Source organism: Scleropages formosus, chromosome 21, assembly GCF_900964775.1.
Source record: "Scleropages formosus chromosome 21, fSclFor1.1, whole genome shotgun sequence".
NCBI classification, from domain to species: domain Eukaryota; kingdom Metazoa; phylum Chordata; class Actinopteri; order Osteoglossiformes; family Osteoglossidae; genus Scleropages; species Scleropages formosus.
The window spans coordinates 19,727,059-19,739,259 of NC_041826.1; the positions used below are offsets into that span (position 1 = coordinate 19,727,059).

The following is a 12,201-nucleotide window of genomic DNA, read 5'->3' on the forward strand; positions in this document are numbered from 1 at the left end:
AAATTCACTGTGCCAAATTAATTTGAAAGGTTTCGACACTAAATAATATTTGCCCATGTGACAAGATGGAAGTAGAAGAGACTGTCACTAAACCCCTATAAGAGTGCAAATTCTAAACTGCTGTAATTGCAACCAACCTGCCACCAGTGCCAAGACACTAAAGCTACACTATGGATGGAAAAAGACAAAGGTCTGACGCATCTAGAAGGTGGAGCTGGCAGCATGTTAAGTTGGCATGGGTTGTGGTGGGATCAAGGGAGGGGGTTTGAGTATGTTGGTCCAGTGTTGTATGTGTCACTCTGGGAAACCTGGGGAAGGGGCTGAGGTGTGGAGATGGTTAGTGGCTGTCAAAGCCCAGAGCTAAAGCAGAGCTGTGGCGCCTGGTGGTGGTTGGGGACAAGAGAGGCAGTCTGAGGGGCTGGGTGCAGCCCCCACTCCTGGGACCAGTCTGGCATGCGCTTACCATACAGCAGTGCCAGGTCTTTTAAAGCCACCCCATAAAAACCTGCTAACTATGATATTGCTGGGCTTTGGGCTCACACAGCATTGGTGGCACATAATAAAACTTTTCTAGCCAGAAGTAAAACCAATTGCTTACAAAAGCTTCCTGTTTTTTTTCCCCCTGTGTGAACTACAGGGGTTAAGCACTGATACCTGTTCCAGACCTTTGATCGCCATTTCACTCTCTCCTTATTAGCATCATGGGTCCTCTATTAGTAAGGAACTGTACCAAAATACAAAATCTAGCAGGTATTTTTTAGAGGCCCAACATGGGACAAGGCTGCAGTCTCCAAACCGATCCAGTCTTTCTCTTCTGTCTCCAGCTGCCCTGGCTGAACTTGGAGAGCACAAAGTGGTGACAAGCTTGCAGAGATAAAGACGTTATAAAGCAGATCTTCCTTTGAGATAAACCGCATAATGGAAACCAATTTCCCCAATGATAAAACACAAGGAAGGTTGTAGTAGGAATCAGTCCAGGGTGTAAGCCATCACACCCTCTGAAGTAAGTCACACTGATCACTATGTTCATCTCCAAGAACATATTGTACCAAAATACATACTCACATTTCCAGATATATGTCAAATCTGTCATAGTGCTTTTCATGTCATAGAGCTATGCAATTTGAAAATGTCTATGTCCTGTACTGCCATAGAATACAAGTGTTAAATGAAAATTTGAAATTCTGGAGAGTAGGCAATGTTTGTAGCCTTGTATGATACGTAGCTTGCTAAGACACTAGACTCAACCATTTGGCCAGATCCAATAAAGATTGGAAAAAGCGTAATTAGACCTTTTACACTGTCAACTACGACTTAATCAGAACGGTAAGTTATGTGCTGTAATTATGTACAAATTCCTCCATCTGTGGAGGTGGTGTTCAATTTAATTTGAATACATTACAGCATGAACTATATGCCATGACTCCTCAATTGAAACGCACACAAGAAAGGAAAGGTGGTGTTCTCATGGTGAGAAAGTCCATACATGACAAACTTAGATGGATATATACAGACTTATCTAGTTCACTTTCCTGTGAGACAAACACAGAAACGAACACGAAGACATGGGAGACCTGCTTTTCTACCCTATTTGAGAAGAAAAAAAGGATTCCTAAAAAACAACTAAAATACAGTGCAACTTCTAATTTGTTGACTTATATAATTTTTTTTATGGCCAATAGGTTTGTCATTGAGCAGCCTACAAACAAAAAAGGCAGCTCAGTAACAGACACAGCCAAAGATTGAGTTTTTGGCTTAAACTAAAACACAAGTCTTGTACAGGCTTTGGCAAACAGAGGCATGGATCGCTTCCACAGTTCTCTCAAACACAAGTATCATACCTTTACCTGCACTACAATAATGTATGGGTTTTGGTTATGGGTCTCAAGTGTAAAACTTGGCAGATAAAACTCCAAACCCAGAAGGTAAAGTTACAATGGGAAGGTAATCTTTCTTGCTATAAAGTGTGGGCAATTTACATCAGTTAAGTAATTTATAAAACAAAGAAATTGTAATTATGCACCTCATTTACATAAAACAACAAAAAGACCTGAAATGGATTAGATTTTTGTGCGATTTTTTTCTTCAGTGACAATTCATGCACTTTTTCACTCAGTTGTTGAATTCTTTCTCATTTGTCTAATTCCTGTCACTACTTTGCTGTCCTTCCCAATTTGATTCTCTTTTTTTTTTTTTTTAAACCATCACCCTCTACAGCCCTCCAGATTAGTCTTCACACACTCCATCACTCGCTCCCACTGTAAATTTTTAAGAGGCATTTGGGTAGCTTTCAGCTTCTTTTGACAAGGCAACAGAAAATGGGCTAATAAAAACAGCCAGTAAACTGGACTATTTATTTTTGTGTAGCAGCATTCCACTCTATAAAGGCAGAAAATGACATTTACACATTGAGAGCCCTGTTCACAGAGTTTCTTAGGAACTTCCTACTCTCCTTTTTCTTTGGCTTTGTCTTTTATCCTGAACCTTTGAGATGTGTTTGTCTACCTTTCTATTAAAAAAAAAAAAAAAAAATTGTAGGAAGGTGATCAGGAATGGTCTATTCTGAGTTTTATCCATATACTTGTGTGGTGAACATCAGTGCATGAAGTGGAAAGAAACAAATTAAGTTTACTAAGAATTACATGTCTGCAACTATGTTTCTCTTTCTCCTAATGTAATGCACAAATTGTGTTTCTCTGAGATGTACGTTGCTTTGGAGAAAACCGTCTGCTAAATGAAAAATGTAAATGTAATGTACATGTGTTAATATGTGGTCCCACCTTCCAAATCTAAACTGTTTTAAAGCTCAAACGGTAGAAAAACAAACATACTGAGTCATGTCTATCAGCTAAAGTTGGCCAATGAGAGAGAAACAGACAGGAAAAAGCAGAAAAGATTTAGAAAACTTTCAAACTCATAATATTAGTCTTGGTGAGACTTACCTACTGGTGGGTGGGTGGGTGGGTGGGTGAGAGGACATAGCCTACCTGTTCAAGACTCATCTTCTGCAGCTCCTCCTCCCAGGCTGCCCTCTCACTGCGGTGGTAAGCGGTTGGTGGGGCCAGGTCCTGCAGGATGTGGGGGTCTCGCTCGTGGCACAGGGCGGTCAAGTGGCCGATGTACAGCTTCAACTTACTGCGGTTCTGATTGAGGTCTAAAAGAGGGGGGATGATCTGCACCCCAGATATGAGGGCGAGACAGAAATAATTCAGGTAATGCATATTAATCCAACATTCCATTTACACTCACCATTATCAAAAACAGGCACAAGCTAACAGGCTGATCCTGATATGTCCGAGTGTGCGTTGACCACATCTGATTAGGCATGCACCATTCTTCAACCTAATTTTATACTGTAAATCAAGAGGATCAGGAAAAGAGAAAATAAGTGATCTAAACCTATAAACCACTTCTCATGCTGGCAAAACACTCTACCCCCAACCAAGAAAACACACATTACATGACATGTAATCATCATATACACACATCCCACAGAAAGGCAACATAGGCACAAGGCACACAATATAAAGCAAAGTGAAGTTGAATGAATGGGAGGGGAAAAAAAAAAAAAAAAAGAAAAAAGTAAAAGTTGACCCTCACCCCACACCCCAATGAAGAGGACAGCTCTGAAGTTCCATCACCTCCAAAACATGACAAGTGACTGACATATTTTAACAGATCCTACTGGGGGGTCTGACTGGAGGAAACTGACTCTTATAATACCAAGCATATTATTCTCAGGTGCAAGATCAACAACACAAAACCAGGAATCCAGTAATGTGTATTTATAACCAGACACTGCACTATTGTGCTATTAAATTTCTCATCTGACATGTGGTCTGACCACCATCTTGTTAATGCTAATATCTTACATATCCCCATGTTTTGGGTTGTCTATAGACAGTAGCTGAACCAGAAGACCTTCAGTACAGCATGGCCTAAAGAAATGTACTGTAGGCCTCACTCTCTGAACTCTGTAAGCTATACAGGGAAGGAAAATGTGGAATGGGGATTGACTGATCTTACCCTGCATAAATAATCTTTTTTTTTTAAGGAGATGGTTTATGAAAAGCAGAAAACTCACATTTACAGCATGTTTATTTTTTCATAAAGCCTCAACTAGCAAGCATCCAAAGTTACAGGAAAGTACACCCTTTAGAAAACCTTTAAAAACATGGAAAAAATGCATGTGAGAAGAGAGGTGGGGGGAACGGGAGTCAGGTTTCCATGGGGGTCTGAAGCCCTCCCCTGGCCGTTCAAACACAAGCAGGAACATTTGTGTCCACACACTTTATTAATTCTTATTACCCAGCGTGTCTGCTCCTGGACCGAGTGTTGTTCTGTTTTCGTTGGAACAGCAGGAGCCTACAAGCTCTCCTGGGTGGATCCTGGCTGAAGGGGAGCCAAAAAAGCCGAAGAAAAGAGTAGGAGCAAGATAGATGTATGGACAGAGGGAGGGAGGGAGGGAAAGCATTTCTGTAGGCAGCATTTCCACAAAAGTATGTCTCCAATGGATGGCATGGACTTCAACTGTGTAACCAAGTAGATGGGACAAGTACTTTTCCAAGCCTCCAATAAGATCCCAGGTGCTGACAGGCAAGCATAATATTGTCTCTCCTCTCTATATCGCCTTCTTCCTTACCACACAGGTGTCACACTACTGTCTTTTCTCTGTTTCCCCATGGTGGCTATGGCCCAGCCGACAACCTTCCTGATAAATGGACACTCCTCAGTGAGGTTTTTTTTGGAAGAAGCCCACTGTAAAATAATATACTTGAAATTTGAATGGGAAACACTGGCTGTGACACCGACCATGAACCTCTTAACTGGTGGAGCCAAATCTCTACTGACTGTAAAGAAGATTATTTATCTTCTTATTCATTAAGGCACCTGTCCGGTCCCATCCAGTTTGCATGCCAAACAGATGGGTTTGCAGAAAGCAGAGAACATTTAGTCCAATGACAGTCAAATACCTAGACATACCCTGAGAGAAGAAACAAACTTTAATTGTAATTGGCCTGTTTTTGTGCTTTGGAAGCTTTTGTGATCCAATTTTTTGTGTTGGAAAAACGAGTAAAAGAGAATGAGAACCCGACTCTCACAGTGGTGCTATTCGAACTCAAAAGAAGTCTGGTTTGGATATTTCATGCCTGTGTTAACCCGCTGTTCAAAATAATCCCTAAGCAGCAGTCTGGAAAGAGCATGTCCACACAGCCTCCGAGTTCTGTGAAGCTGTTCACAGACGAAACCAAAAGGCATCAAATGCAGACACTCTGGGCTAGGCAGGAAGAGAGGCTCTAATTTTCATGCCGACTTGACCCACGAATCTCTCTATTAAGGAGTAGGAAACTTTAGTAAAATGCCCTCGCCGTGCAGGGCCAAAGCGCTACCCAGTCTTATAAAAACCTTGGCACTGAATTATACCTCCAGTGTCCTCCAGTGCTCTCATCAAAAGGATGCTTATAAAGAGGTGGTCTAAGGGGTTTAGGGCACATGAGGGATGTTGAGTACAGGCCAAGATAACATACTGAACAATTAACAGCAATTTATATTCCATTGGTCACCAAAAAGATCATCAGTCTGTTCAGGAGGAACATTGCAAATGTGCTTACTACTCCACACGTGAAATATGCTACACAAACTGAACAAATTACACACACCCCAAAGCATTTTGAGGCATCATCTGTTACCTGTCAACCAACCTCTTCATATCCAGTGACAATAAGTGTTATCCTACCTAAAAAAAGCTGTCTTCATTCCAGGCCGAGGTGCAGCATTTCACAACCCCTGCACTATCTTCTTAGACAGGAGAAGCAGACGGTGGAGTCTGCATCGGTAGACCACCTTCTCAACATTTTTCTAAACAAATCAGACGTGGCCTGATACTATGACCTGGAGAGTAAGCTGCATGCACACCTTGCCTTACTGTCTCAAGCCAAAGCTAAACTAGCAAAGGATGACCTCTATGACCACAACCCTGCATTTCAAATTCTAGTTCTGTTAAAAAGCTCAAACTTCATGCAGCACCCATGAATATTTAACAGCATGCCTAAAACTCATTTTTGGCCCTGAGTGACAGGGAGCAGCAACAATTTTCTGAGTGTACAGACTGTCATAATCGGGGGGGAGAGAGAGCGATGAAGATACTACCTGAAGAGGTCATGAGTGACAAGTAAAGCAGCTGACTACACAAAAGGGTTTCTTTAAAAAGTAGTAGTAGGCAGGTCAACTAAACACTATTCTGTCACTGAGCATTTTATGTTATTATTCTGTTTCATCACACATTCAGGCCTAGTAATGAAGAAGAGGGTGAAGGGGTAGAGTGCAAACCCTCAATGAGTACCACATTTCTGGTGGGCTTCCATAGCAAAGGCCTGTATGACAAAAGACAAAACACCCACAGATAAAGCTGAGCTCTGAACTACAAACATGGTGGTTTAGGGCTGAAAATGGGGGGGGGGGGAGGGGGGAGAGGAAAAGGGTAGAAATGAGAAACAGTAAAGAACATCCGTCATCCAAGGAACTCTATGCCCTGTGAGTATAGCTGCTCAATTGCTAGGTCTCCACCCAGAGTTTGCAATACACATTTCAACAAATGGCAAAAGGTTTGTAATCCTTTGCTTGGGCCGACTGAACCACATTACAGCGTGAACAGCCACAGGTGTATGTGCCTTGACCAAAGGTCCTCCAGATTCTCTAGGCAACAACTGTGGAACAGTACCCATTTCTGAAGTGGTATTCCACTTCATGGAGCTGTTATACAGAGAACTTGTATAGCTGTGAATATTACTTTCACTTTTCCACTACTGGTATGAACTGATGAGTCTGACATCAGTGCCCTTTACACAGTTTTGTGCCTTTTTTTTTTTTTTTAGATATATATAGCACCCAGAATATGGTTTAATGACTGGTTAATACACTGACTAAATTCCTTAGCTAAAAACATACAGGGAAAAATGTACTAAAACTGCTGATTTTGAAGAAGCCAAGGGAAACTTACTGTAAGTCAGGATGTCACTTTCTTTGTGCGATTCAAGCAGACCACACAGTCCACAGATTTAACTGTGGACAATGATCTCAGGCTCAAATTGGTTGTAGAAGAACATTTTCAAATGAAAGCAAATGTTTTCATCTTCATTGTGTCATACATATTACTGTGTCCAAGGGAATCCATAACTAACTGGGTGTGCTGGCAGAAGTAACTAAGTCCTTTAACCCAAATAAAATTAGCACCAAACATTTTTGCATAAAATGCAAACTATTACAGATGTTCTTGGACAAGTCAGTAACTGACTGCAGCCAAGATACCACTGAAGAACTGAACTGATTAGGGGTCATAAATGGGGTGGTATAGATTGGCTTCAAGTGGCGAAGTGTCATCTTTCTGCACTCCCTATGGACAGTGGTAGATTAAGTACCAGTTCTGGATCTTGTCTGGGCCTTCACGGGAATAACACTCTATAAGTGAGTGGGAGGATGGGAGGATAGGGAGAAGAGGGGTTAATGTTAAAAGGGTTCCGTTATCACAGCTAAGTGATGTTGGTCCAGGTAATTGTATGGCTTGGCTGAAGTAAAAATAAATTGCTTCAGCAAAATCCCCTGCCAAAGCCACAGGCCTAAGAGTCTTGAAGGTGATCTCCTGCACAAATGCTCAATAAACTGTCCTCCATTAAGAAGGCCAAGGCAGGGGAGAAGAACTGTGATTGGAGGATAAACAAATGGAGAGTGATAGGAAGAGGAAGGGGATGGAGAGCAAAAGCTGAACCAAAGGGACAGAAAAATGGCCAGAAGAACAACAAACCACAAAAGATTCTGGTTTTGTCATCTTGGACTTGGAAATATGTTGGCTTCTCACATTACAAATGTGCAAGCTATGAATTTTTGAAGATGAAAATTTCCCAATTTATTACATTTACATTTATTCATTTACCTGACACTTTTCTCCAAAACAACTTACAATGTTAATCTACCTACAATTACTTACCAGTTTGTACATCTGGGTCATTTTTATATACTTTTTATGTACTATAGCCAGAGGTGAGACTCAAACCAGCAACCTTTGGGTCCAAAAGGCAGGAGCTCTAACCACTACACTACCAGCTGTGCACATTTATGTTATTTTTAATTGCAATTGTATTCTCTGTATCAATCAGGAAGATCATCTTCTGTACTGACCTTGATTCTGCCTAAAGGCTCTGTCCAACAGGAGGAGCTACCCACTGTGAAGATGCACATTCCTCTCCTGGCATCTAAAGCTCTAAACCAATCCCCACTAGGGTTTATGGAGGATGAATATGCACTTTGAGCTTACACTAAAGACAGAAAAAAAAAAAACAAACAAAATGAAACAGAAGAAACATTCCACAGTAAAAGCAGCTGGAAAGGAACACTGCCATACACTGAACAACTGCTTGATTGTGGGGCCTTTGTATAGAATAATGCTGTAGAGAGCAGGAGATGCATTACAACAGTACAAGCCATTAGACAGCCAGCATGAAGAGGAGGAACCTAAGGTCTGCACTTTGGGCCACACCATGCACCCCCAGCTCCTCCCCCACCCGTGCTCCCACACCATCCATGCCTAGTTAGGCACTCAATGAGCTGAGAGATTTAAGATTATGCTTGGTCAGGAGAGGCAGAGACCGGGCAAGTGTGCCATTTCCTACCGCTCTTAAATCACAATGCAGGCCAACCCAGGCTGGCACAACACCGCACAGGCAACCTGACTGGCCATTGGCTTGGATGCTGTAAATGCTATCAGACTGCTGCTGGGAGTATTTATTAGAGCTGGGCAGCTAAAATATTCCAGGGAATATCAATATGAATATGAATGTGAAAATGAATGTGAAATCAAAGCCATGGCAGCCTTCCACTTTCTCAAAAGGCATATCTTAGTCACCAGAGAAAAAGAGGCTGTACACATTTCATTTTTATGACCTCATTTGAGGCCAGATGCATAAACAAGAAACTTCTGCTATTGTGGAGAAATGTTAAATGTGCTCCATTTCTTTGAGCCTATTACCCAGACTTAAATGGCCCTGTGAAGGGCTGCTGTAATGGGACAGCCAAACCTTATCCAACTTCGACTGCCCGAAGTTCTCACTGGACATACCACCCACTGGTTCAACCAGCTCCTACAAGGGCACTGTACATGTTGCTGTTTCTTCACACCTCCCCCTGTGGGTTATTTTGGATTTACACAAAGGTCCCCTTCACAAGAGCAAAGTCTTTTTCTGAGTCCAAATACAGCAAGAGATGAAGAAACCAGTCAGCTTTTCAGAATTCTTACTTCCTTTCTTACAGTCTTCAGAAAGCAAAATTTATCCATACGGGTACAATACCTTGCAAGTGACCAGACGGATTTATTTAAACAACTACCTTAGAACATTATTCCATTTCATATGAAATCAGTGGGAAGAAAAAAAAAAAAAAAAAAAAAAAAATCTTATCAGGTCTTTTCCCCAACATACACCCAGTGTGTCAGCTTTTCCAAAGTTTCGGATCCCAGCCTGTTATTCAGTGGCATTACAAGTTTTTCCACTCACAACCTGGTAAGTGAATCCAAAAATGACCTGAACCTGACTTAAAAGCAACCAGTTAACATATATTGTAAATCAGTGTGAAGCTACAGTTAAGAAGGGTTAGAATGTACAAATTACATACACACAGCAAAATGCCTTACACCTAGCATACGTATTTCAATCTCAGAAGACCCATCTAATGAAAACCTCTCTGCATTCAACTGAAGGCAAACTCAACCACCTCTGAGAAAATGGCCTTCAGCAGAAGGACCTTGTTTGTTTAAATATACTGCAAAATCCAAACATGCTCATGCTGATTAAACATGCCTTCGGTCAAAAGGTTTAACATTTTTTTACCCCCTTTAACTATAAAGTTTAAATTGAATTTCAGGTTGATTTCTTGAGCTATACTGGCAGCTAAAAGCATAACTGTGACTGAGTGAGAAAAACCTCATACTGGTCATTTCTAAATTGATAGGAAAACAAACACTTCTATTTTTGAGTGCTGTATGCTTTTTCCAGCGGGACAGTTCCTGCCGAGGCATGTTGAGTGTATTCAGCCCCCTTTCTGTGAGCTTGCTCTGACAAAAACTGCACACAGGGGATCTGGCCAGCAAACCAACTGCTTGTAGGGTCCAAGAGAGAAACCAGAAATGTTACTACTTTACTAAAATGTACTTTCCTTGAATGATGGATCCCACAAGAGCTGCCAAGCTGTGGTTTACAGAAACTTCATGAAGTAAGACACAAACATATCAGGAAGAGAATTGTAGGGTAGGATCTCAAAAGGATTCATAAGTGTTAGGCATGTAATAGGTATGCAAGAGCAAAAGCAGGCCTGATACTGAGACATGGTGCCTGACATCCAAAATGAAATGCATGATGGCTTGAAGCATCAAACATTTCATGAGAGGAAGGGGGGGGGGGAACAGTAGTAAGATCAAAGGATAAGGTAGTGACAAACTCCTTACATATAAAGTGACCAGCTGAAGCAATGTCACAGAGAGCAACACACATCTCACCCCATTTGTAAATACAGCAATTAAGACTGGGCAAAGATATCTTCAGTTTGAAATCCAAGGCATTTACCCTTGACTTGTGTGTGTGTTGACAATGGCTGCTTTTCAATAATAATAATTAAAAAAAAAAAAAAAAAAAAAAAAAAAACAAACTCATCTAGACTGGCAATTCAGAAATTTGGTTGTTCTACAAAAGGGCCTCATAGTGGTGCAACAAGTGGGGTTGCCATCTCACAGCATCTGGGCTGTTTGGGCTTAGGTATGAATCCAGCTCAGTCTGTTTGGAGTTCGCATATTCTCTGCATTTGTGTGGGTTTTCTCCAACAGACAAAAGATGTTAATTTCAGGTGAACTGGTGACTACACCGCCCATAACGGCTGAGAGAGTGAAATCTGGACATGCATGACTACCCTGCAATGGATTCACATCCTGTCCTGTGTGTAACCTACTTAGTTTTGCATCCTGTGCTTCCAGGAGAGGCTCTGGACAACTGTAATCTTGACATGGTCAAGTGGTTAAGGATAGTGAGTGACTGAGTGGTCTGCAATAACATCTAAAGTGTTATTAAAATTCAGAATGACTTCCCAAAGCTCTCTCAAACAAAAAACCCAGAGATGCAAGTCACACTTTAGTGCTCCTTGCCAGTTCCAGTGGTAGTCTATACTGAAAATCAACAGATGTTAAAGGATACTACAGTAATGGAACTTTACTGAATGATAAATTCTTCTTGGAAACTTAGTCTATTGTTTTGTTAACTGTGATTAAATCGCATCCCTCGCAGAATGTAGCGCAGTAGTGTTTCCCCTTACCTACAGCAATCAATATTGGACTTATGTGACAGGAACTTTTACTGAAGCCTAACAATTTGCAGCATAGTAAGATATTAGCACTAACATTATTTATTCAAACACTGATAAGAGAAAATAGACTAAAAATAGACACTACAATAATCTTTGGAAACATGAGCTAAGGAACCGACACATATTGTGTTACAATCTTTTGAAAGGAATGCTTCAACAGATGGGTCATTCAGCGCCGTCTCCTGAACCACCAACTGCTCCATTCGTAGGCCAGTGCTAATCTACCAACCCATCAGTCCTGGGTTCCTGCCAGTGCAAGTCTGCTACGCTGGCAGGCCTGGATTTCAGCTTGACGACACTGGGTGAGGTCATTACTACAAACAAGGGTGGGAAGATACCCTTCCGTATGGCACTTAAAAACCAGAAATCGATTATAAACCCCAGGAATCGCATGGCAAGACCTGTTTTATTTGTTTCCGTTCAGCTGCATAGGTCAAGAGTTGTGTAATACTTGGACCCACAGAAACAACACGTTACTTGTTCTTTTTCCATCATCTACATTTTTTTCTGCTATTTTACTCAAAGCTCTCTTCTCTATGTTAAGAAGCAAATGAACACCTCAAGTCCTACTGCTCATAAGGTGTTCTTCACTACATGGGATAAACTGAACCCAAATGCCTTTGAAAAAGGATGGAAGGCATCATCACAAAGCTCACTCTTCATGGCCACCTTTTGGAGGTGAGCTGACAAAACTCCTTTTTCACTTCCAGTGGACTCAAGCCGCAGACTTCCAGGGAGAGAGGCAAAGAGACTGAAACTGGCAGCTTGCATGCAACCAAAGCCATTGGTACAACCACACTT

The 12,201-nt window shown here is 41.4% G+C and overlaps 1 protein-coding gene across 5 annotated transcripts in view; it reads right to left on the bottom strand.

The window, feature by feature from the left end:
• erc1b (ELKS/RAB6-interacting/CAST family member 1b) overlaps window positions 1–12,201 on the bottom strand; it is a 135,804-nt gene that overhangs the window by 12,629 nt on the left and 110,974 nt on the right. For 4 of the 5 annotated variants that reach the window (XM_018730054.2, XM_018730053.2, XM_018730052.2 and 1 more), the window contains one exon: window positions 2,988–3,173. In XM_018730054.2, the coding sequence (XP_018585570.1) occupies window positions 2,988–3,173 (186 nt within the window). Of the gene's footprint in view, window positions 1–2,987; window positions 3,174–12,201 lie in introns of those variants that run through there. The other variant, XM_018730055.2, reaches the window with a different exon arrangement.